This window comes from Nicotiana tomentosiformis, chromosome 3 (genome assembly GCF_000390325.3).
Source record: "Nicotiana tomentosiformis chromosome 3, ASM39032v3, whole genome shotgun sequence".
NCBI lineage: Eukaryota > Viridiplantae > Streptophyta > Magnoliopsida > Solanales > Solanaceae > Nicotiana > Nicotiana tomentosiformis.
In genome coordinates, this window is record NC_090814.1 from 131015607 (window position 1) to 131041967 (window position 26361).

Sequence of the window (26361 nt, forward strand, 5' to 3'; positions counted from 1 at the left end):
TTAAAGGGGCGTATTATGTATTTCGCCTTTCTAAAATGTACCTTACATTCTCAAGACTAGACTTCGTCAGGTTATCTGAAAAATACATTCTTCATTAGTTGGGATTTATTCTGTGACAACTATTTTGTTATTTACTAACAGTGTAATTCAGCATATTGTCATCAGCACGCAGACATACAATTAAGATATGATCTCTAATACAATCCCCTTATTAACCTATGCAACCCTTTTAGAATATGCTATGATGCTAGCAAGCCTAATTTCCCTTGGCAAATGCTACGAGCCGCCATTCGCATAACCATCTGCTTCTTAAATTAAAGGAACTGACAATTTTCCATAGTATAACAGCTATCAACTTTAATGGAAACTATGGCAAAAGTGCTAGCAAATTGAGCAAATGTGGTTTTCATTCTAAGAAGTTCCAAAATGAGGAGCAGAAGAAAGAAGCTTCACCCGTGTGCTCAATGTATAGTCACCTTAGTAGGCAACAAATTACTGAAAAATCTCAATTTCATGTGATAAACTTCGACGAAGTTGAACCTCAAACAATATTGTATTTTGTCCTAACTGTCAGCTAAAGCCAGCCTCTGTTTATGAGTGTCAGTTGGCAACTTGACATCAGAGGCCAATCCAATAGCTTGAAGAAACCTTACTACATACCAAGTCATGTCAAGTTGCCACCATTCTAAGCCATGCCTAGCCGAATACTCAAATGCGTGGTGGTTGTTGTGCCAACCCTCTCCAAATGCAAGCAACGCCACCCACCTACATTGTATCAAATCAATTATCTCGAGGGAGTCCAAAAAAGGGGGCGAAAATGGATTGAGTTTAACTTTTATACACGAACAATAAAAAATTAACGATGCATACCAGTTGTTCCTTGAAAGGTCACCAGTATTCCACGCCTGCTTTCCCCAAACATGGCATGCTGAATTTACCAGCCAAGTTATGTGGTATACCCACACAATTCTCACCCCCTACATGCCCCAGCAAATTTAGCAAATGAAATTTCAAAATCTCCTAGCACTAGATGCATAATAGCAACGAATTCACACTTGAATAAGCTTGTCCTGTTGTTCGTTTTATCAAAAAAATTAAGGACCCTAACAAGAGATACAACAGCAATTGTCTAACACACAAAATTGGCTCACAACTTGAGTTAGGCGGGTAGAAATATCCAAAACCGTTGGGAGATTTGACACATGATGAAAATACAGTACTCTAACGGGCAGAGGCGGAACTATGTATTATATTGAGGGGTCACCGGACCCCGTAAACTACGACAGAAGTCTTGTATATGTTATGTATATATCTTAAAAATGATTAAATTAAATCGCTTGGCATCCTGAACGCTAAAAGCCTTTAGGGGCAATGATTGAACAAAATATTGTGCCCCGTCGTATTAAAATTCTGGGTCCGCCTCTATTAACGGTCAGTTTTCTTACACAAGATTGGCTCACAACTTGAGTTAGGCTGGCAGACACATAAACATATTGGGATATTTGAAAAGATAATACTTGCTAAACATTGTTATAAATACCAACAAAAAAAAAAATCAAAAATACCTAAATAGAAACAAATTAAACAGCAAACTTCATAAGCCACACCACCTTATGTAAATTTCCTTTTACTCATTTGCACATATGGTATTTCAAGCTTCAGGGTTGTCTATGTGGAAATTAAATCATACTAGTATAAGTTCTATCAACAAAATCATCCTTTTCCCCATTCCAATTGTTTTCCCAAAATGTTGAAAGGGGAAAATGAAAGGTTTCTCCACAAAAGCAGTTGTGCAGAGGAAGAAAAGCTGCACTTACCATGCCCCAAACAATATAAGGAAATCCTCCCATTGCATATAACAGAGCTGCAAGTACGACGGGATGGAAAACGTAAGTGTCACGAACAAACTGATAGAAAGGCTGCTTCTCCAAATCCCCCACATTGTTGGGCTTTCCTGTCTACACATTAAAAAAGACATAATAAACAAACACAATTAATACACAAAAATTTTCTATATTTTGTAGTACTATATATAAAGATACAGTAGAATGAAGCAATTACCCTCTCAACAATAGTGTCAGTATCGAACATCCAACTCATATGACTGAACCAAAATCCTTCAATAGGACTGTGAGGATCTTTATCAGAATCACAAAATTGATGATGATACCTATGAGTACTCACCCAATCAATTGGATTTCCCTACAATCACACATATCAACAAATATAAACCACAGTAAAATTATAAAAGCCAAATACTGTACTAGATAAAATTAACGCACTGATTTTATTTACCTGAAGTGCTTGGACACCACAATAGGCAAAAAAGTATTCTAACCACTTGGGAAGTTTGAAACTTCTGTGAGAGAGGTTTCTGTGAAAAGAAAGAGTAATCCCCAAAAGTCCAGTTACTATATATAAGCCAAATGCAATTCCAACAGCAGCCCAATTGAAGTTAAAGGGTGCAAGTAGACAGAGCAAATGCATAGCCACAACCACAGCAGCTGAGCCCAAATCCACTGAATTCCACTGCCTACCAAAAAGTACATTCCTAGGCCGCTTCACCACTACATCAGAAAACAGAATTCTGTTAAAGCTTGATTCTTTTCCATTTTCTGATACTGTCGTCGATGCTGCATTCACAATTGACATTACTCTTCTGCTAATCCTAACTTTTCCTTCCAAACTATAGCCATTCCACTTGTTAAGTACGCTTGTTTTTGTTGACTTATATGATAGGGTATTTACATTCTTTGTTGGTTGAGCAGGGGAGAAGCTTCTCGCCGGCCTATGAATTGGTTGAGGAAGCGGCGAAAATGGGTAAGGCTTAGACTTGGACGGCGGTGGTGCAAAGAGGGCCATATTTGGGCTTGGCAATTGTTTGGTTGGGGTTTCTTTGGCTTATATAATGGAAATGAGAAACATAGAGTAGAAGGGGGTTTATGGTGGAGATTTAACGTTGTGAAAACACCTCAGTTGCAACATAGAGGCGGAGAGCCAACTTGACAAAGAAGGTGATATTACTGATAAGGCGGTGGGGCTTTTAAGATTTTGGGATAATTGGAAATTTAGTTAGTTAGAGGCCGCAGATACAATAGTAGATTTTTGTGGGGCCACAACTTGACGCCTACGTGGGAAAACGATTGTCTTTCCTTTATTTTTCTTTTTAAGATAACTCGAACAGCTTATGTATACCTCGATCACGGGTATTTGAAAATTTACTTATCAGAAGATTATAATTTTTGTCTAAGCCGAAATTTAATATCTGCTCTCCCATGATTTTTTTGACAGAAAATTTATGGTTGGGGCAGTTGGTGTTAGAGATATTTCTGCTAACTCCATGTTATTTTTTGGTTTATGTGGTTGCGTTTCTATATTTCTCACGCTACGTTATCCAAGTGTCTCTCTACTCCATTTGCACAATAGCAGCAACGGCTGCAACAAGTGCGTCCATGTAGCAAACTAGCAATGCCAGTCCCTTCGCTATATATACATATGTTGGTGTCTTGCTCCAAATTATTTCAACTTATTAAAGAACATTCTTGATCTGTATATGACTCAATGTACTTAAATATATATGACAATTCACAGATAACTGCTTATTGTTATTTCAACCCTGAAGATCTTGAAATTTATCCAATTTGTTTAATACTTCGAGATGAGTCTGATGGTTTATGGGCACAAAATGTTGAAATATTAAGATCAAACTAGATTGTTGACCAGCAACTGACCAACAAAAATATGCAGGGGAAGAAAGAACTGAACAAGATTCATAGGATATTTTCTGCGTGCCTTTCGAAATCTTGTAATTTACTTAAGAGGAAGTATCAATGTATGGTAATTGAATTAGGGAGTTGCAATTTTACTTGCTAAACAGACAACTGTTTCATCTTCTTTAACCTATACTTCTGTATACCATGAAAATAGTTACTATAGCGTCTGCAGTATGTTTTACATTTCTGAAAAGATGACTTGCTTTCATTGAATTAGTTCTCAATACCTTTTTACCTAGACCTACCTGCTTCTGACAAGGGAGAGACCGAAACTTTTCCATAATCTGGAAACAATCTGGTGCCTGATGAAGATTTTGGAACTGCTTTTAATGGTAAATTTCTTGCTTCTTTTGAAGAACTGAGTGTAGGAATTTCCAGATCACATAATAGTACTAAATTAATCAGTAAGTGTGCCTCTTGACAAAATCATCAGATTTCTTCCATTCTTTTTTCTCCCTTTAATTTTCTTGGCAATTTGGGATAAGTTCTCCCTTGGCTCACAGCACTATCTTGCAAGTTTTTTTCTTTTTTTCTCTATTTGTTTGCGTCAGGGGATAGCTGTGTGGAATGCCAATTGACTTACAAAAGTTAAGTACATAAAAAAATTTGTTCTCAGTCCTCTGCATATGCACAAAATGTTTCATGTTCCTTAAACAATCAGAATTAGAACCTACCGTAAAACTGTATTTATAGTACCTCTATTTCACAGGTCCAATGCTGTAACTTTGAAACTTATGTTGGCAGGAGGTTTTATCAGTCAAAGTTTCATCTCAATGCTAGTGTTGATCAGTGAGGATTATCGTTGCAATCTGGACCTTGTACCTGGATGTACTGATCTAAACTTGCCCTTGTTCAATCCACCAGACACTTATGAGGATGGATCTTGTCCACCATATTCAGATTCTGAGGACTAACTTAAAGTATACATGCATCTCAAGCCTTTTGCATTGGATTCACATTTCTTTTAGTTTCCGGTGACACAAGCTGTACCAAGACTGGGCATATAGCAACCAAAGCTCTTGTCTCGTGGTCCTTTTTTTGGGCATATACACCGCTAAAAAAAAGGGGAAAAACCGACTGCCAAAATCGACCGATGTTGGTAGGTAATTGGCAAAAATCGACCGATTCGTGGCGGTTAGAGCCAATCGACCGACTTCGGTCGATATTGTCCGACCGATTTACGTTGGGCAATTAAATTCCACAAATGACCGAAAACTGACTGATTCGTGTTGGACGGTAATCATGTGGTCGGTAGAGCCAACCGACCGATTCGGTCGGTCAATTAAATTCCACAAATGACCAAAAAAGAAAAATATATGTCGCAAAAGCAGACCGACTTGGGAATCAAACCGGGGTCTATAATGTGTAAGGATACTATTCTACCACTAGACTATTGGTGCATTTTGGCATAAGACTTTATTTTATTTTATTTATATTCTTTAATTGCATTTTCGAGCGAAAATAACCAACCGATTTCGGTCGGTTCTATTAAAAAAATAAAATTACCAACCGAAATCGGTTGTTTTTTTAGAATGATCGGTCGTTTTCTTTAATATTAATTATAATTTATTTTAAATGAAAAACCGACCAAAGTTGATCGGTTTCTTGAAAAATAAATTTTGCGGGAAGGAAAAATAGTTTCCCGCATTTTTGCCTAGAAAAAAACTGACAGAAGTTGGTCGGTTTCATAAAATATAAATTTTGACAAATAAAATATTTTGAAAAACCGACCGGCTTCGGTTGGTTATGCGGCCAGTTTTTTGACCAAGCGAAGTTGGTCGGTTGGCCGTGGTTGGTAATGGCCAAATTTCTAGTAGTGATATAGAATTTTAAATATAATGAAACGAATGGGAAAGTTAATAATTTCAATAAGCTTTAAATTTATTTATTTATATATTTTTGAGAATTAGTTGAGGCAATCAGGCAAAGCAAACTAGTTATTCAGGCTGAAGCTTGCAAGTGAGATTTTTCTAGCAGTATTACATTTAAACTATATTCACTAATCGTGCTCGTGCAAAAGACAAAACTGACATGCTTAGCATATTTTTAGATAATCTATCTGTACTCTTTTCAAAGTTACTCATCTACGCTGAACATAGACAATTATATATGACTTTATAAGTAATCTGACTCTGTGTAAATATTTTGACAAGTCAGTGAACATATCACAACAATGGTTAGCCCCTCCAAACCATTACCGGCTCCCGCCCTCCCCAGGGCCCACCCGGCTACGTGGCCAGGTTTTTAGTGGACACATCACAACAATAGTAGGTTATCAAGTTTTTCTTAGGAAAGTAGAAGTAGTTGGGAACTTCTTATGTTGAAATATGGTGAGGTCCAAGTCGGTGATTTTATGTAAAGAAGGAAAGAGAAAAAGCAGATAGAATTGCAAATGTCAAGTGAAAAATGAACGAACTGGAGAGACATTATCAAAATACTCGATTAGGAGGCACTTCTTTGCTTTCCCGTTCAATTCTTACACGTTTTCTCTATATTTTTAGCACCATGCTTTTGCACTTATCTTTCTATATTTTGAGGTTGTTAGGAAATTGGGGCCTAACGGTAGGCCGGTTCAAAACTGATCTGTAATCGTTAATCGAATCGTAAAATTGATTTATTGGCTTATTGTATCGGGTTATCGGGGTAATGGTTGGTAAATGGATCAAGAACAACAACAACAACAACCCAGTGGAATCCCACAAGTGGAGTTTGGGAAGGGTAGTGTATACGCTGACCTTACTCTTACCCTGGAGAGGTAGAGAGGTTGTTTCCGAAAGACCCTCCGCTCCAGAGGGTGGTGAACGGATAAAGATTTTATAATTAACGGCTTAACGGTTTGGGGACGGATTACTCAATTTCCTTATCGAGATAAACTATTAACATGTTAAGAATTTTTATATTTATACGTTTACCTATAGGTATATAAAGTACTATTTGAAACCCTATATCCTTATCCATAGAAATTTATGAGGAGACCAATAAGGGTGGCACACATTAAAAGATATATGAGAGAAGAAACAAAAAAGAATTTTCAGTCCCAAAAATTATCATCTAAATTGATCTCTGTGGCAGAATGAGCTAAAGCTGCTGGAATTTGAATGTTATTCCTGTGAGGAAGTGAGTTTCTAGGCCCTTTGTTTGTACAGTAGGATCCAGGCGGATAACTTGAAAAATTTTGTGTCAGAAATTTTAATATGGCTTCGTATACGTACCCTGTTTCTTTTGTTGCCTATATTATCCGGATTATGTTCTGTTTTCTGTCTCTTCTGTTTGTTTAGTGGCGAGGACAAAATGTTTAATTAGGTATAAGCTTCAAGACAAATGTTCACTATGGTAATTGAATGCAATTCGAAGGTGACACATCCAAAAAATTTCCTTATCTCTAATTCTCTATTATTTTTTTTATTGTCTATTTGATTAGCCGATAAACCGGTCGATAATCGATAATTTGTTATCAATCAGCCCGATGTCTTATTGGTTGGCTAGCGAATTATTACATTTATAAACAAATAACCGATAAGTCAAACCGTTAAACGTAAATATCCGTTCAATCTGCCCGATAAGCACCCCTACCTCACGGCGTTGCACTAATTTTCTTTTCTCTACCTTTTTTTTGGGTAGTGCAACTCTTATTTTCAATGCTCATGCAATGTTTGCTTTATATAAGTTTTTTCTTAGTTTGGTTTATTTTAAACAATAAGTATCTAGTAGTAACAGTTTGTCATTCATTCATACAAGTCTTGCAAATGAAAGATAAACTTGGAAGGTATATTAGCAAAGATTGTGTTGAAAGTACGCAATGGTACGGTCAAACTAAGAATAACTTTGATATTACTACCAATGTTTTCCATTAGATATTGGTATTTAAGAATTGGTTCTGTTCATGGACGGAGAAGACCTGAACCCCATGCTAATAATGTGATCTTCGTGCTTTGTGGACCTCCGCCTTAAGAGTTTTTTTTGGGAACTTATAAGACCTTAAATATCTTACGGGTATATTGTCCCGTCAAGATTTAAATCATTAACAAATGTGTCTATTTCCTTGAAAAGCCCTGATTAGTATACATCCGGAGGCGGATCCACGGTGTAAATCGTGGTTTACGTGAACCCGTGGTCCTCCGACGATATCAAATATATTGTGTACATAATTTGCGAAAAATGACTTATTATCACTTGATGGAATCCATGATCAAAAGAGGCAAAGGGGTTCATTGGTTTTGGCCCCTTATTTCTTGCTAACGTAAGTTCATGGGATCGAATCCCTTCAAAATTACTGCTTTAATTTCTTATTCTTAAGCCTTTCTTTTTCTTTTTTCAACGGTGCATCCATGTTGTCGAAATCCTGGATTCGCCTTTGTATACATCTAGTCTAGTACTAATGCAGCAACAATTTTAATAGTCAAAGGTTTTTCTTTATTTTATACAACATGGGGAGTTAAGATGAAAATTCCTATACACAACAACAACATGGGGAGTTGCTTTTCTTTTTTTGGGGTGGACGGTGGTGGGAAGCTGCATTAATAAAAAGCCTAATTGGAATAAAAGTGCATTAAGACCCTACAAATTGACTAAGACAAAGTTTTCTTTACATTTCAAGATAAAATCCACTCCACGTTTGAGTGGATACGTTTTAATTTAAAGATACGCTTTGATATTTGACACCATTCTCGTGCTTAGGGGAAGAGGTGTGAAATAACTATTAGTGCCATTACTACCATTCACATCAAGCTGCTAACGTTATCAAAACAAAATCAAGAAAAGCATGGAGAGTTGTTGTTGATTTTCTTTTTTGGGTGGGCGGGAAATGTAATCTGCAGTCAAAGAACCTAATTGGAATAGAAGTGCATTACAAATTGACTAAGCCAAAGTTATCTCTACATCTCAAAATAAAATCCACCCCACATTTTAATTTGAAGATACACTTTGATATTTGACACCACCATTCTCGTGCTTAGGGGAGGTGGCGTGAAAAGCACCATAAGTAGTCCCATTAGTACCATTTGCAGCAATATCTTTTGTCCTAGTCTCCACATACTTTCCGGCCATAGAATCAAACAAAATCCCAGCTCCAATTCCAACTGCCAAATCAATAGTGTAATGACCTCTAGTGCTTAGCAACCTCACCACTTGCAATACATTCAAGGTGTCAAATGCTCGAGCCAATTCCCATCTCTGCATCCGTTTCATATCCAGCGAAGCAATCACGGAGGCCGCAACATGTCCTGAATAAAACAAGAAAAACGACACATTCCCTACTGGGAAATCGACCCCCGACCCCAAGAAATCCTACAATTGGAAAATCAGAAAGCGATTTATCAGTGCATTTTATATACTAGTACTAGTATTAAATTGAATCGTAGAATAAAATTATCGCAGCATCTGTAATGTAATTAAATAAATGGTAAGAGAGTGACCACTTGCCAGTTTCAAAGCTGAGTGAAACATATTTAATGTTTTAAAAAATGCCGAACTACCACCAAGCAAATAGTATACTTGTACCGTATTTATTAGACAGCTACATAAGCCCATTAAGGCTAAAACTATATATGAATGACAGTTGGATACGTGACATAATGTGCAGTTGGGCCATATGGTCCCCTTATTATTTACGGAAAATAAGGTAGTATATAAGCAGAGCAACACTTTCAGCATTACTACTTTTGTTTTAAAAAAAAAATTGTTTGAAACATAACGTAATTGCTTCTTTGAGCACAAGACTACACGAAAGTTCAAGACAATCCGTCAAGAAATGCTATTTTAGTCAAGAGTTTAAGTTATAAGTAACATAGCGTAAAACTTTTTTAGACACCCAACTGATACACTAAACCTCCTTAAAACATGAAATTTGTAGTCTTAAAAATAAAATATTCTAAGGTATCTGCTACAACATGTAAATTTGACCAAACACTGTCAGTTAGCATAGTTTACATAGCTTAAATTGATGTTGTATATAACTTAAACATCCTAAGTCAAATGTAGACGGTTTAACTTTTTATCTAAGCGAATAAAGTGGAAAGGATACTTTTCTAAAAAAGCTTAAAAGCAAAAGACATATAAAGCCTGTAAAAAAGGAAAAGCAAAGAAAAAGTACCTCAGGCAATGGCAGCTGTGTAGCATATCCAAGAATGCCTCTGAATGTAAACATGAACAGCGCCGATATTGTCGCTCGCGGCCGCCCTTCTATTAAAAAAGTCCCCAAAATGTACGCCGTTTGCATAGCCACGAACACCTAAACAAACCCAAAGTAGATTTGTCAACCAAAAAAAAAGGTCCACCAAAAATAATCCTACACTATATTAAATCACAAAAGAAAAAATGAATGAATTTTGATTTTATGGTAGAATTCTATCGATAAAAATGCAGACATTGTAGAACCAGTACATAGCAAGAAAAAATAGACATGCACAGATTTAAACAAGTGTTTACCGTGTTTAATCCAGCAAAAAGAGTGTTGAGAGCGGGTTTGGCTGCAAGCAAACGATTAAGAGGAATCGTAACAATGAATCCCAGATCAAACGGTGGAGAAGTAGATGGGACCATACGAAGAGTGTATTCCACTCCCATGAAAAACAACAACGAAGCAGCAAAGACACACGGTATCGGGTGGTACTTCACCACACCGAATACATCCTCCGCCTTCCACTTCATGAAATACGCATTACCTAGCCACCCATTATAACCACCCAAATCCGACGACGATTTCTTCTTCATTTCTGTAATCTTACCGTTCTGTTCAGTTTTCTCCTTGCCGTTATGTTTTCCGTTAATGCTACGTCTATTGCTGAGGGTAGGGGAAGAACCATTACAAGCGTCTCCGTTCATTGCAGCCGTTAGAGATGGCGGAAACGGAGACGGAGAAAAACATAGTGAATGTAGGTGTAGTATTTATATAAATATGGGAATGAAAAGTGACGGATTATCCAAAGATGGGTGTCGTGGAGATTTTGTAGATCTTAGTCTATGTCTATGGCAGAAACCAGAGGAAAGGGGATAGATAGAGTTTTCACAACAAGTGTTGGAAATGCAGGACAATAGGGATACCTACTTGTCGACTAATTATAACGCCAAATAAAGGAAGATGTTAAAGATTCCACACGCGACTCTAAACGCGTAGAATAAGGAACTTTCGCAAAGTGGTGCGCTGTTTCAATAGAATATGGGGGTTGACACCCACGTTAGTACATTATAGAGGAAAGAAAAAACTTTACACGGCATGGCCATCACCCTCACTTGCCTAACTTCCTATTTGGGATCTAAAACTTTTTTAGTATAACCAATTTCTTAGATTCACTCCTACGCCTTTACTTTACTTATTATTATAGATATAGATTATAGATTATTATAACCCTTTAAACACTTTCTGGAAAAGTTGATGAACATTCAAATACATATCTATCTATCTAAACATTAGGAATAATATGATGCTACTCTGTTTTGTTCGCATTATCTGGCTTGTTTTCTATACTATTTAAAACAGACGTTTAATAATTTTAATCGTAAAGTACTTATCAGAAGTCAGAACTACCAATTTGTATTTCTTTACATGTCTCGCTTAATATCAGAAGTCAGAACTACCAATTTGTATTCTTTTAGTGTCTCACTTAATAACTAATGCCTAATTGAAAAAACTGTAGATTTGAAAAATGAAGTAATAAATGACTAGTACAATTAAAAGCAACAAATACGTACTCCTTCCATTTTAATTTGTTTATCTTAATTTGACTTGGTACAAATTAATAAAAAGATAAAGATTTTTGAAATTTTTGGTGTTAATTACGCTATAATATTTGTGTAGCTAAAAAACTTATGAAATTTGTAATTTTAAATAAGTCATAATATTTATGTGACTATAAAATATTCCCGTTAAGAAAATATTGCAACGTGCCAATCATTTTGAAATAGAATATGCCAATTATTTTGAAATATACTAATAAAAAAATAGTGTCAATCTTCTTAAAACACAAACAGTATTTATTCTCAGTACAACAACAAAGGGAGTATTTATTCTCTGTATATAATGTTTTATGGGATATTGGTCCAGCGGGATCCAGCCGCTATTAATACAATATAGAGTACATATTAAATACAGACTAGTACGTTAGTAATTTGCTTCTTCAATTTTTGTCTCCGGTCTATATATAACACACGCTTTTCAGTCCATTTTAAGTGATCGTATTAATTAACAATGAAATTCATCATATTAACCTTAATTTGTTTATTGTAAATATAGCACATTACTTATAGGCTCTTTACTTTAAGGATAACTTTGAAAAGAAGAAATTAATTTTTTCTTGATATCGGAAGAAAAAAAAAATTATGAACCACAAAAAAATAAAAAAATCACTTAAAATAGAGCGAAGAAGTACTATAATACGATGGATGGATGTTATCACAATGTCACTACATTTTGTCGTTGTCCCCATGCATTTGCACTCTTTCTACCTCTCCCATGTGTTGTTTTTCTTCTTTTCATGCACTCTCTTAAAGTGAAAGAGAAATTTTCTCAAATTAGTCGTTTGAGGAATTGATAATTACTAAAAAGAACAAAAAGAAAAATTAAAAGAAAAGGACAAAAAGAATAACAAAAAGTAAGTTGATCTATTATGTAAATGAAGAACTTGCCTCGGTTAAGAAGCCATTTCCTTTTAAATAGTTTAGTTGGTAAATTTTATAAAGAACATGTAAATAAGTGAAATATAGTACTACTTGTATAACTAAAGCAGTTAAAATGATAAGGTTTTTCTGTTTCCTTTTCCAAATTTGAACCTTTTAATTATTTTGAAAAATAAGATTCGCTATACCATTTATATATCGCTACTGTTATGTTTTTCCCTTAATTTAACACTACTATAACTTTTATACAGTACTACCGCTTTTGTACTTAATTTATTACTTCCTTTTACAAAGTTTATTACCTTTAATATCATTCGGAAAAAAGTGCGCCTTTTAACCTGATTTAGTTCCTTGTTGAAATGTCACGCTTGATAATGCCGATAGGTGACTGACTTTCTGGAGCTGTTAATAATTACACTGCCATAGTTTAGTTCTAGAACAGAAAAAACTTACAGGCAAAATTTCTCAGAGGTTGAACTGATTACCTATTCCTTTACCTATGAATATCAACATTTTGGCTTTCCTTGAACCCTTGTATAAATGAATACTGATTTCCGTAGTGTCTCAGCTTCCAACTGGAGACGGCACCAATCTTCTCATCACTGGTGTCAGGTGTATCCTAGATCTGAAAATCTACAGCTCCCTCGAAAATATAGTACAAGAGCACTTGATGGGCATATTAAAAAGTTGCATCAGAGAGGCCCTGTGAACAACTACCTTGATGCTTGATCAAGACCAGTGGCAGCAGAGCTTATGCCAGCGGCAACACCATTTTCATTTGGAGGCGGCGTACCCCATTTACCTTCCGATTCCAGAGGCTCAAGCACATACACTCCGCCATCAGTAAGTCCTACTGCGCACTGGTTTGCTTCAGATGGATGAGCAGCAATGACAAGTGGATACACTCGGGAGCTGTCAAGAAAATCATCAGACAACAAGAGGACAAACATGAGAGAATGTGAAACTAAACCAAGTTTTAGTCTGTTGTCCCTGATATGATTCATACCTTGGGTTAGAAGGCAAATAGGCAGCAGGATTCACTCGACACCTCAGTTTGAGTGCTGCAGCAGTAAAGATACTCACACTTCCATCATCAAAACTTGCATAAATTGACTGGCTATCACACGAGTACGTCGCATCAGTAATTGCAACATTTGGTGAAACCCACTGCAACGAAAGACTGAGAATGAGTTCAACCTCCTTTCTTGAGTTGATCAGATCAGACAAACATACAATGACTAACAGCAATAATTTTGATGATAATTCCAAGTTTGCGTGATTACAGTCTATTTATCTGAAAAAACATAGAACTATCTCCCACCATGCAACAATATAATGTTTGCCCAATAAAATAGGACATAACATTATCGTAACCCACCAAGAGCAAAGCAAAACGTAAACCAGATGTATGCCTTACAAACCTGCTTCACGCATTCAAGCTTTGATGCCTCATATATAGCTATTTGCGTTTCATGAACAACCAACAAGTGCGTCTGATCTTGATGGAACTGAACGCGTGTCTGAGCAAGAGGATTTATTGCTCTACCAGAGGGAATCTGCAAAAACTTGCTGGCTTTCTTCTCCCAGCCATCCATGCTCCAAACACAAAGCTGAAGAGTGTAAAGGTAAGAAACACAGTTAAAAAGAGACATTCATGCCACACTACAGATGTCGCACTCGAATACATTACAGGATGGAAATATTCTGAAGAAACCAAGAGAAACAATTTTGGAAGGAAGCTGCTGTGTTTTAACTTTTCCACCATAGACAGATAATAAGAATGACAAGGTAGAAAGCTTCTTTATTTTTATGAGAAATTCTACACTCTTATCACCTACTGAACTTTCTTAAGCGCCAATCACAAAAGCATCACTCAAGTCCCTAAAGTCCCAACAGTAAAATCTGGGTCCTGCAGAATTTCTAAGTAGAACTCGGGATTTACCTGAGCATCAGCTCCGGATGATACCAGAACATTCAAAACATTAGAGAAGGCCAAGCCAGTTACTCTCTTCTGATGACCTTTAAGTTTGCTTTTCACCTGTAGATTTTATTCACACAGTGAACTAAATTGTCGCATAAAAGCAAAAAGTAATTCATCACATTATGCACACATCACATATCTGTATGATATTTAGTCTTAATTTATTTCAGGACCTCATCAACGCGAACATTGTAGATTTGTATCGAAGAGTCCTCCATTCCGATAGCAATAATGTTATTATCCTGTGGATGAAAGGCAAGAAAAGTTGCTGCAGGTGGAGGGGGCATGAAAGTTGTCATTGTCTGCAAGGCATTAAGTGCACGTTAACCCTAATATTAATCACCGCCAATCACATCGATACACAAGCTATACAACCAAGCCAGGAACATTGGTTTATGAATACCTTAAAGGTCATCATGTTAAACAAGGAAATTTTTCCACCAGATGCTGACATAACATACGAGTCATTCTTGGAAAGTGCAAAGCATGGAACAGCTTCTTCGGGGTTTGTCTCGCTTATATCATTTGTCATCAGAATTCCGCTGGAAGGTTGCCATAATTGAGGCGGGACAGCAGTAGATGCCTGGAGAGATGTATTGCGAAAGGTCTTCAGAAAGAAACATTAACGATCAAGGTAAAGGGGAAAAAAAGATAATTGAATATGGAATATGGGAAGAGAAAAAGAACCTCAAACAAAAAGTCCTAAGTACCTTTCCCGTAACATTCCTCTCATTCCGTGGCCATTTCCAAAGTTTGTGTACAGCATTGTATGCCAAAGCCAGAATTGCACCTCCAGAATTTGTATACATTAATCTAATAATCTGAATAGAGCAAATAAAAAAGTATATCCAGAATACGTCAAGTTAGTTTAGATATCTGAAATATAAACTTGATAGTAGATCAAAGGCGAAAAGCGCAAAAAAGCTCTAATGCTTGTTGGGGTTTTAAGCGCAAAGCGCAAATACAACATGGGTTTTAATGAAAAAAGGCGCAACTGAAGAAAAAGTAAAAATATGTATATGTAGTCCAAGACCAATAATTATAAACATGAATAACAAATATATGGACAAAAAAATTTGAAAAGAAATTACGATAAAGTGAAATATCAATTGTTCAGTGTCGCCTTTTCAGGATTACACTCATTGGCTAGGAAAAGTATGCCTTGGAGTCTTGATGCGACAGTGAAGCGCCCGCAAACCAAGGCGAATCGCTCAACATGTTTTGAGCCTCGCTTTAGGGCTTAAGCGCGCTTTAAGCATGCCTTTGACAACACTGGAGTAGTTATGAAACCTAATTTACAAAACCAGTGTAGTTACCAATTGTTTCTTTCCAGTAAAATAAATTGACCGGACAAAAACTTGTTCGGGAACAACTAGCTAACAGTGAACTCCTAGACACCTCACCCACAAGCAGAAGAAATAAAACAATTAAGCAACAGAAAGGAACCATATGCTTACTCTCACGGAAAGTAGACTATCTGGAAGCCTCGAGGAACGAACTTGAGCAGGTTCACTAATTTCAGTCAGTTTCCAAATTTTGGATTTCTCCAGCTCATCAGAAACCCTGGGCTTGGCATCTTGCAGGCTGCGATTATCTCCATTCTGAAAGGTAGTCTTAGACATAGTCAAGAAAATATTCAAAGAGTTCAAATTGATGAACATACAATATCTTGCACATGGAAACATAAACATAACAAGAGCTGACACCATTTAATTAGAATGAACATAAAATATCTTGCACATGCAAACATTAACAAAATAAGAGCTGATACCATTTAATTTAAAATAAGTAAAGAATGTTATTCAGTGAAAACCCAGCAGCTTTGAAACCGACTCTTTCAACCGCATAAGCTAAGTAGAAAAACCTACCAGCTGAACAACGGCGTTCACTGGCGCAGTTCTATCTGCAATACTCATACTAGTTCCAGCAGTGGAACTAGAAGCACCATATGTGCTGATCATGGGTGCCTGCCAAGAGTTAAAATATAAAATGAAATAATAGTCTTAAACTAATACTGATGCCACCAAACAAATATACCTTCGCAACAGCGCCAGGAGGAACTCTGGAGGGATCAAGAGCACGGCTTTCAATAGCACGGATCAGGCGAACACCATCAGCATTTGCCAGTATTTTAACACCATTCTCACTGGTTGATACAGCCAAAAGTGTCCCTTCTTTACTAAACCGGATGCATGGAGATGCCTAAAGGTGAATTTGCATATTTTTAAAAGTGCTTGACATTTTACACAATAACCTTCAAAGTAGTAATAAGATTTTAACTACATACTGGTAATCCGCCCTCAGCATCTATGCTTGTTAAGAGGTTTGTATTATCCATGTCCCAGAATTTGATTACAAACTCATCACCAGCAGCCAAGAATCTGTTTTTTGTTGTATCAAACTGCACCACCCCGACAGATCTCTTCCCAAGACCAATATAGGTACGTTTAACAGCACCTTCACTTTCATTCCACTCCACAAGGTATGATTCACCATCTTTACTGGTGCCACAAGAAAAGAGCCTACAGTTTTTGGAAAAAGAAAATATACTTAGGCACTTTAACCTATCACCATTACCAAGAGCAAAGGCCACTAACTAGATTCCTACCTTGCTCCATCAGCACTATAAGCCATTGTAGTACATGAGTGGCCTGGAGCATCATAATCAACCCTGGATCCCATGTTGTCATACAACCAAGCCTTGATCTTCCCATCAACCGCAGTTGCAAAAATGAACTAACACAAAAAAGAAGACTTTGATGAGAAAGAAAAAAGATTTGATGAGTAGGATAGATAAAATCGAAGGAACTCTCTCAAAACAAAACTCATTAGGAAAATACACAAAAGTTCCTTGTCCTTCTGTGGACATGCCTAGCAACATAGCGTATCAGATAGTTGAAGCTACACAAAGTTTTATGTCTAAAAAATGTTTTCAAGATATAATTACAAAGATGCCTAAACAGTAAGCAGAAAAACAAGATTAGAATAAAAAACACATCCTAATTCAGCGTTGATTAATGCAAGTTTAAAAATATGCAGTGGCCACAAAGGTAAACAGCGATGCCCAAAAGCGTATCTTAGCAAAAATAGAAACATTTGTTGACATTACATTTTCTCTTGTAATGGTTGTCCACATTTTTTGGGGGGAGGGAGATAAACATGCATAGGATGTTCCCCTATCAATTTCACACTCTTCCGTCGTCCACAAAAAATCTTAAAAATCTTCCATTAAAATGAACTGCAACCAACAATCCATATATATCTCATCATTCTGATTCTATGGATGTACAAATTAGATGGTACCTGAATGTTTTCCTTATAGTGAGGACACACAGAATAGACAGGCGCCTCATGGCCCTCAAAAGTATATTGCTTAGATCCAGTGGCAGCATCCCACACCTGTGTGAACACCAAAGACTCCAAAATGAGACCCTTTGATAATTTAAATTCAGCTTTAGAAGACTGACAACTAACAACAATGTATACCCTGATAGCCTTGTCATCTCCACAAGTTATGATGCATAATTGTTTGTTTGGATGAGAGAAAGCAAGATCATTAACATTGCCAACATGGGCATCAATCTAGAAAGAAAAAAAAGATCAGGTAATAGTTGCTTATAAGATGGTGACAAGATCTCAGACAAATAAAGCTTAATAGAACTGAAACCTTAAGATCAACACAAACCTCAAGGTGGTTTCTCAAATCATCACCACCATGGTAGGAGTATAGATGAACTATGTGCTTAGAATACGCAACACCTGGATCAACATTGAAAATCAAGAAAATAGCATGATTAAATAACAGAAACCACTGACCTTATAAATTTCATTTGTAATATCACATACTAAAACAGAAAATAGTGGTTCAATTCACTTTCACAAAATCTTATGGAGTGGGAAAAACTTGTCATACTCGAATCCTACTTATGCACTTTTTCGACATGTATGTGGCTAGAAATTTCTATTCTAGTCCATGCTATTCTCGTCCATGCTACTAATGTAAACCAAGATGGTTTTGGGTATATAAAAGCATTTCATACAACTATACTTAATTTTACCAAATATGAATCCATCCATAATCTCCTCTTAGCACCTGAAAACCAAATGATATAGTAGAGAGTTTTTTAAAATTTAACAATGAGCTCTCAGTCCATCAAAAATTCTGCAGACTACAATTACTCTCTCCATAGCAGCAGCCCTATCATAATGCCTCCACCCAAGAAAAAATCCTCACTCAAAATGACAGGAAGGATGATTATTACATACCAAGAAGGTTCCCATCAGGACTCCACATCACACGGTTGACTGTAGCAGTATATTCATTCGCTAAAGAAGCCTATAAGTAAGAAAGAGGAAATTAAAATCTACCAAAATTGGAAGGAGGCCCTTAAAAGTTCAATCAAATACTCTGTAAAGATACACTAACCTGAAGATTCATTGAACAATTACTTATCTCCCAAACTTTGAAATTTTTAAATGCAAGCCTCTCCCTGCCACCAACCTCCCATATAGCAATGTCCCCAAGGTTTGTTCCAACTGAAAAGGTAGACAAGCGCAATCTTCAGAAAGATAAAACATCACATGCTTAGAGTGAAAAGCAACATGTATCTAGATAATTCAGTAACATGGAAAGCTGACCAAGAAGAAGGGTTTGTTGCACAGGATGGAAATCCATGCTCTTAACAGCAGACCCTTGGTTCAAGTTCACCACGACAGTCTTGGGTAAGTCATCAGAAGAATACAAATTATGAGCATGGCTCTGACCAGGATATGTGACAGGGAAGATGTTGACGGGGAGATTATTGACCTGCAGACGTCCATTTAGACCAAGAAATGAATACCGGATATCCCATTCTCAAGCACAGTTTGACATTTTAAGATGAGATGATATAAAAAGGAGAAGTAAAGTCTATATCAGGAGTTAATAATTCCCTTACTCCAACAAAAGTATCTCAAGAGCTGCAGAACTACAAACTAACCCAAGAAATAAAATGACACCCCACCCCCCACCCCCCACACCCACAAAGGAGAGAGAAAGAGTGTAAATGGCATATTACATACCTCTTCTGACATCCCAAAGGGTCTTGGCCTCTTCAGCACATGCTCAGAATCTGCAGTTTGGTAGTCCAATGCTGGATTATTAGCAGGAGGAGTCCTAGGATGCTTTAGCATGGATGCTATCGTATTGCACACAGACAAAACAAGTCAACAGATTAGCCAGAGGGAAAAACAGTAGGAAAAGAAGAACCATAAAATTAGATGTTTTTTTCAATCGTTAGAACTGTAAAATTAGATGTTAACACTGATATTGCAATAGGAAACAGATATAAACACTCAAATGACACTCATTAGTAGGAAAACCAAAATTACCGGCATTAACAGGAGGGCTTAAGCCTATTGGTCCTCCTGAAATAGCTTGGTGTGGCATAGAGGGTGGATTAGCCATCCATCCTCCAAGTGAAGCAATAGGTGCTGGTGCTGGCTGGAACGGCTTTCGAGACAAAGAAACAAGAATAGTTTCAAAAAGAAGTTTAAAAATGTTCTAAGTGAGCTTATATTATTTATAAAAAGGGGAAAGAAAGAGAGGAGGTAGTTGTTTTAAGGAACACATACTCCATGGGCGCCAATAGGTGGAAAACCACCTACTTTAGGCATAGCACCAATAATGGGATTAGCAACTGGAGAAGGAGCCCGAGCACCATTTGCTTGCCCACAGGCATGGTCCACAAAGAGAGTTTTTATGTCAGGATTGGGCTTCGGATTCTTGCATAGCTGATGCTGCCAATTTAAACTGCAAAACAATAGAAAGGAATAATAATGATAAACACTTAAACTTGGCCAGAAGAAAAAACAGACTCTTCTGTTGTTGAGAAACACAGTGTAAAAGGATAAGTGTGTTCCTTGCTCACCTCTGGTTTATCAATGTCCGCAGCCTTGAGTTCTTTAAGCTAGGAAACTGAAGCTTGTCTCGGAAAAGAGGATTTGCCTCGATCAACTTTTTTAGCTCAACAAGCATTATAGCCCTAGCAGACTTGGTATCTCCATACTTAGAAAGCTGCTCATTCTCCCTAGCATTAAAAATTTTCCACCATAAATTTTTTATCACGAAATAAGCAATGAAAGATAGACGGGAAGGAAAAGAACATAACCAACTGCTCGCCAACAGATAATTTCCTGTCCCACAGTTAACAATACTAAAGGCAGAGAGATACTAGCATATTAATATAGAAACCTTACAATTATGAGAAAGGTCTTTTTTCTTTTCCCAATTAACCATTTTCTTCTTTATACAACTTTGTCGAGCAAAAGTGCAAGCCCCAAGAAAGTCAGGATATATACAAGTAACAAAATTATTTTGCCAACCCATCCAAATGTTATAAATTCAAACCGCTGAAAGAGCCTCTTGCAAAAATGCAACGCAGAAACAGCCTCTTACAGAAATACAAGGTAAGGCTGCTTACATAAGACCCAATGTGGTCTAGCCCTCTCCCAGACCCGACGCATAGCAAAAGCTTAGTGCACTGGACTGCCCCTTTTTATCCGGACAACACAGAGATCACTTAATAGAATGGACCTAGCAACCTTTCATCTAGAGTAGGACGTAATCAGTACCATATCAAACCTCCCCGCGAAACAAGAAATAAACTAGCTGTGTAATCTTTGATAGTAGTTGCACCGAAGCAATCAGATTATAACTAAATTCTTAAGTATCTCTTTCCAAATTCAAAAAGGCGAAGGGACGACTTTTGGCTTTAATGCAAATAAAAGCGGGGCCGAATAAAGGAAACCAAAGCCAGATCATCAAGATCTCCTAAATCTATGTCGCACAGATTCTTCATATCCCCTTGCAGCAACGTATCAATCCAACACGATTTGGTGCGCGTGTGGGATACGCATTGGATTTGGTCAACTTATCTTGGGTGCTTTGATTGAGACTAGGGCAAAAATGTATCGGATTGATGGCTTTTTGGTTTCTGTTTTTTGGGTTTTTAGATATATGGAAACATGTGTGTGTGCGCATGCGTATATATATATATATATTCACATAGTACTAGAACACTGTGCTATTACATGAGATATCTTACTAGGTATTAATAGGAATTTAATTAAACTAGTTTTAGTTCAATGAATTCAACTATTTATCGAAATATAAACTTATCTATGTTGTACTACACATTTATAGCCGTATCTCGACACCTATACTCCTTTGACCTTTCCACAACCCGAATCTTAAGATAACATTTAGGTGATGATGAATCCGACATCTAGATCTACGCCCGTACCCGTGTAGATCAAAATCCAAGAAGGAAATTGTCCACTTCACAGCAAACCTGCTTACTTATAGCCATTTATATACCAAACATATAAAAAGCAGATTGCCGGGAAAACAGCCATTCTGCATTCATGCTGAATAAACAATTTTGCTCAATTAGTACTTCTCAATTTCTCAACCAAAGAAAACTACACACCAAATCATGAATGCTAGCATCTCTTCACTGTAACAACCACTACCCTCTTAAATTACACCAACATAAAAAAATTATACCTAAAATTCTGCAACGTCAAGAGTAGTGTTATTTCCTTAAACAAATCTTCATTAAATGTGGAAAATACTTTCAGATCTTTCACTAGAATCTCCACAGCCTTTGCTTGATCATTCCTGCAACAACAAAAAGAAATTAAAAAAAATCACCCAAATCAAATCAACAACGAAACGGCTAAAAATCAACATGGAGAATAAGGCGCCATAAGAGCCGGTAGTACCTGTCGAGTGCTTCAAGATACTTCTGTTTTCTGATCTCAAAAAATATTTTCATGGAGTAGCGGTTATCATCTACCTTAGTAAAACCAGATAGATACTTTTCCACATCATCCCACTCTCCATTAGTAACCGAATCCTCAAAGTACCTCATGTTGAAGAAGAAGCCCGACTCCTTCTCCAACCTTTAATCAGAAACAGACAACATAAAACAACCAAAAATCCTTTTAAAAATTAAAATTACTAACAAGGAGAATTATTACCAAAATAAAAACTAGAAACAGAAAGAGCAAAAAGGAGCAGTCTTTACCTGTGAACTGTTTCCTTGAACTTCTCTTCATCTAAGAACTGAAGTATAAGAAACACCAGTTCTCTGCTCAACGAAGTCATCACGTTGACTGATCAAACTAACCTCGTACCTAGATCCACCTTAACAACCGCCATAGGCAAATCAATTTAGGGTTTTCACGACCGATCGAGTCGAATCAAAAAACCAATGAACAAACATGCACCAAACACAATTGGAAAAACACACGCGACAATTAAACAACCACAAAAAATAGAACCAAAATTAATATCAAAGTATACCTTGAATTCAGCAATAAACACGTACAGATCGGGATTTGCAGAAGGAAGCAGACAACGACGAAGAAGAAGAAGGTGAGGTTTTTTTGGGCTTTTGCGGTGGGCCTCCGTCTTTTTCCTTACTTTTTTCCTTACCCTCTTCTTTCTCTTTCTAATCTAATCTAATTTTGTGCTGCTTCTTTCACTCTCGCACTGCTTTTTATTTGAAAATGGAGAAAGTGTAGCGAGAATGTTCCTTACGCGCCTGCATTAGTCGTGAAGTAAACGATAACACAAGAAATTTTGGTCCACCAAACGCGTCGACTTTTGAGTAGTTCTACAGCTCGCCACGTCGCAGTATGAAGGTGTGATAAGACATGAGTTATTATCATTTAAAATAGTTTGAATAAGGTGATAACTAAAGTAACAGATCCATATAGGATTCCATTAATGATAAGTAAGAAAAAGAACAGTTGATGATAAGTGTAGTGACTTATCAGCGGTAAGTTTTGCGTGTTTGAATGGGAAAGGTAGAAGGTATAATAAGGGTACAACGACCAAGGACTATTCTTGAATGTGCTTTAATAATTTGATCTGATTAAATGGTGGTCCCCACTTTCTTCAATTATTAGCTTTACTTGTGCTATAAACACAGAGTATCTAGTTTTTCCGCAAATGAATGTTTTAGCATAAATGTATGATAATTGAATAGTACGATGTTTACGGTTGAAAAGAATCCGTTTATTTTTAACAAAAAGTTTCGAATATAATTTTAAATATGAAAAAATCATAATAAAGAATTTTTTATATATATATTTTTCACGATTTGAAATTCATTTCCTATGAGAGCAAGAAAACTTTCCAATATGAGAGCATGTACAAAATTATTTGCATAAATATAGATATATACATGTGTCTACTCTTTAATTGGCTTACTAACCCCTATAACTTGTTGATTTAATATGAGAAAACAAAATTTAGATTCTCTCGTCAATGATTCTAATTCATTTTCATAAAAACTTTTGTTTATATCTCTAAATGAGTAATTGCACATTTGCACAGTAGTGTATTTTTTTTTTTTTACAAAATCATCAAATTTGGTAATTTTATAAATTTTCAACTTTATCTTTTATTAGAAAGAAAAAGTAAAAATAGAAGGCCTTTAGATTCTTAGATGTTGATAGAATTAGTTCCAACACGCTAAACCAAATACTCCCTCCGATCCACAATAAGTGACCAATTTGCTTTGGGCACACCTATTAAGGAAATATAAATTTCTAGACAAAAATAGGTAGTGTGACTAAATTATCCTTAATTAAATATTGCAGCATAGTTAATGTGAGGAGTAAAAGACTTTTTAGGGATACATACATAAGGGTAATTTTGAAAAAATAAATTGAATTTTTTCTTGATTATATAAATAGACACTTATTTTAGACTAAAATAAAAAACTAAATTGGTCACTTATTGTGGACCGGATGGAGTAATTGGGAATATCAGAAAAGACAATTAATTTTATGATTTGATTTTCCCCAAAAAAAGAAAGTGGAAAACACATGCTCTACTTTTAAATTCGACATACATTCTTTTTGTACAATTTCTCGTTTGCATTTGATTTGAGCGTGGGAAATTAATCGTCTTATATTACAAACTCGCACAAATACAAGATGCGGTCAAAGAAATAATTGATCTTCAAGTCTATCTTCTACTCTAATTAAGAATCATTTTCATAAAGTCTGCATGCTTCGTATTTAAACCTAATAAATTAAGTAAAAAAAAAATTGTCCCACTCAAAATCAATGTACCTATAAGTCAAAGTCAAAAACAAACCCGTGACAAGTTTACTACAATACCATACAGACTGTTGTCACTTAAAATAAAGTAAAATTAGAAAAGGCTAAAGCCGAATCAGTTCGACGTTGAAAATTATTTATTGATGTTATAAATAATATTAAGAGCGAACGTTAATGTATTATGAAATTACAAATTATGGTCAAGTGGCATGGTCCTCAACAAGTGAAAGGGTCTTTCAACAAATGTAAAACTTTCAACGAGTGTCAAAACCTTTTCAACAAATGTCAAGATTTTCAACAAATGGCAAAGCATTTTCAACAAGTGTCAAGACTTTGGACAAGTGGCCAAATACTTTCATGCAAAAGTACCTATAAATAGGCCCAAACACTTGAAGAATAATATGGAGAAAAGTTTATTAATTATCTCCCTTTAAATTCCTCTTGTTTTACTTTATTTTCTATTATTCCATAATATGTTATCAGCACGAGACTCTACCATCTCAGAAAGCTTTTTGAGAAGACTAGGGTATAATTTTTCTCCTATTTTAATTATAACTGATATTATGAAAAAAAAGTTCGTTGCCCTTGAAATTCCGGGCAAGAACTATATGGCATGGGTGTTGGATGTTGAAATCCATTTAGATGCAATGGGTCTTGGAGACGCCATTAAAGATAAAAATAAAGCATCTACCCAAGACTGTGCTAAGGCCTTGATTTTCTTGCGCCATCACCTTGATAAAGGATTGAAAATAGAATATCTCACAGTCAAAGATCAACTTGTTTTGTGGAATGGCTTAAAGAAAAGTTATGACAACTTAAAGTTGGTCACACTTCTACAAGCACGATATGATTGGGCTCATCTAAGGCTCCAAGACTTTAAGTCTGTTTCTGAATACAATTCGGCGATGTTCAGAATTACTTCTAAATTGAAACTTTGTGGAGATAGTGTCATTGACTATGATATACTTGAAAAAATGTTCACAACGTTTCATGCCTCCAATATTGTTACGACCCAATTTCTCCTATAGGTCGTGATGGCGCCCAACGTCGCCGCTAGGTATGCCAACGGTGAACTAACCATGTAATTGTTCTTTTTAATAAATTTTCAAGTAGTTGAATTTCATTTATTAAGAAAATAAGGAGTAGAAAATTTAATAAAATAAAGCGAAAACTAAAAAGTGAGCAAATGCAGTGAAATAAATGCTCCAAAAATCATAAAATCTACTAGCATGTATTTCAAGACCTGGTGTCACAAGTGTATGAGCAACTAGTTGAATATACATAACACTAAACTATTGTCTAAAATAGAGTAGACAGAAAATAAAATACAAAAGAGAGACTTAGGGTGCTGCAGAACGGACTTAGAAAGCAGCTCACCACTAAGCCTCGGGGTATCGAGGGTGCGCGCCGGAATGACTACCAGATTCACCTGCCTCAGATCCTGCACGACTAGTGCAAAAATGTACCGGGGGTACATAAACAACATGTACCCAGTAAGTATCCAGTCTAACCTTGAAGAAGTAGTGACGATGGGTAGGCATCGATACTTACTATAGACTAACAATATAATATATGAATGCTAATTAAGCATAGAAAATGTGAATAATAATATTAACACAATAGCAACAGTGATTAAATAATTCTTTAACTAATATTACATTCCAAAAATTTTCCACTAACACATACTAATTCCAAGTAAATCTCAAGCAATTAAATAATTATAACCTCTCAATTCATGAAAATAATATCAATTGTGTTCAGACTCCAAGCATTAACACGCACGATTTATGTTGAGGTCATACGGCCCAATCCAGAACAATGTGTACACTCCCGAGGGTCGAGCGGCACGAACCACAAATGCATCTATTATACTGCTGA

General features: G+C 36.2%; 3 protein-coding genes across 4 annotated transcripts; all 3 read right to left on the reverse strand.

Annotated features, from left to right (window-relative positions):
- Positions 1-289: 289 nt before the first annotated feature.
- On the reverse strand, positions 290-3036 carry LOC104106571 (palmitoyl-monogalactosyldiacylglycerol delta-7 desaturase, chloroplastic). The gene is made up of 5 exons (XM_009615142.4): positions 2296-3036; positions 2062-2202; positions 1818-1958; positions 871-977; positions 290-765 (listed from the first exon to the last, which is right to left on the reverse strand). Exons 1-5 carry the CDS (start codon positions 2860-2862, stop codon positions 564-566), a joined length of 1158 nt encoding a protein of 385 aa, XP_009613437.1. The 5' UTR covers positions 2863-3036; the 3' UTR covers positions 290-563.
- A 5488-nt stretch (positions 3037-8524) lies between these two features.
- On the reverse strand, positions 8525-10811 carry LOC104106570 (phosphatidylcholine:diacylglycerol cholinephosphotransferase 1-like). Its single transcript, XM_009615141.4, has 3 exons — positions 10200-10811; positions 9865-10002; positions 8525-9059 (listed from the first exon to the last, which is right to left on the reverse strand). Exons 1-3 carry the CDS (start codon positions 10593-10595, stop codon positions 8679-8681), a joined length of 915 nt encoding a protein of 304 aa, XP_009613436.1. The 5' UTR covers positions 10596-10811; the 3' UTR covers positions 8525-8678.
- A 1926-nt stretch (positions 10812-12737) lies between these two features.
- Positions 12738-22888, reverse strand: LOC104106569 (topless-related protein 4). Of its 2 annotated transcripts, none has more exons than XM_009615140.4 (26): positions 22715-22888; positions 22437-22555; positions 22132-22311; positions 21914-22027; positions 20277-20435; positions 19981-20158; positions 19738-19858; positions 19429-19544; positions 19006-19174; positions 18794-18903; positions 18634-18703; positions 18053-18126; positions 17854-17949; positions 17671-17766; positions 16976-17103; positions 16655-16889; positions 16405-16569; positions 16236-16334; positions 15825-15968; positions 15078-15188; positions 14771-14950; positions 14541-14669; positions 14329-14424; positions 13808-13996; positions 13393-13553; positions 12738-13298 (listed from the first exon to the last, which is right to left on the reverse strand). In XM_009615140.4, exons 2-26 carry the CDS (start codon positions 22514-22516, stop codon positions 13100-13102), a joined length of 3399 nt encoding a protein of 1132 aa, XP_009613435.1. In that variant the 5' UTR covers positions 22517-22555; positions 22715-22888; the 3' UTR covers positions 12738-13099. The 2 variants fall into 2 exon arrangements, with proteins under 2 accessions (XP_009613435.1, XP_009613434.1); XM_009615139.4 differs by having other exon boundaries at positions 15825-15980.
- Positions 22889-26361: the final 3473 nt, after the last annotated feature.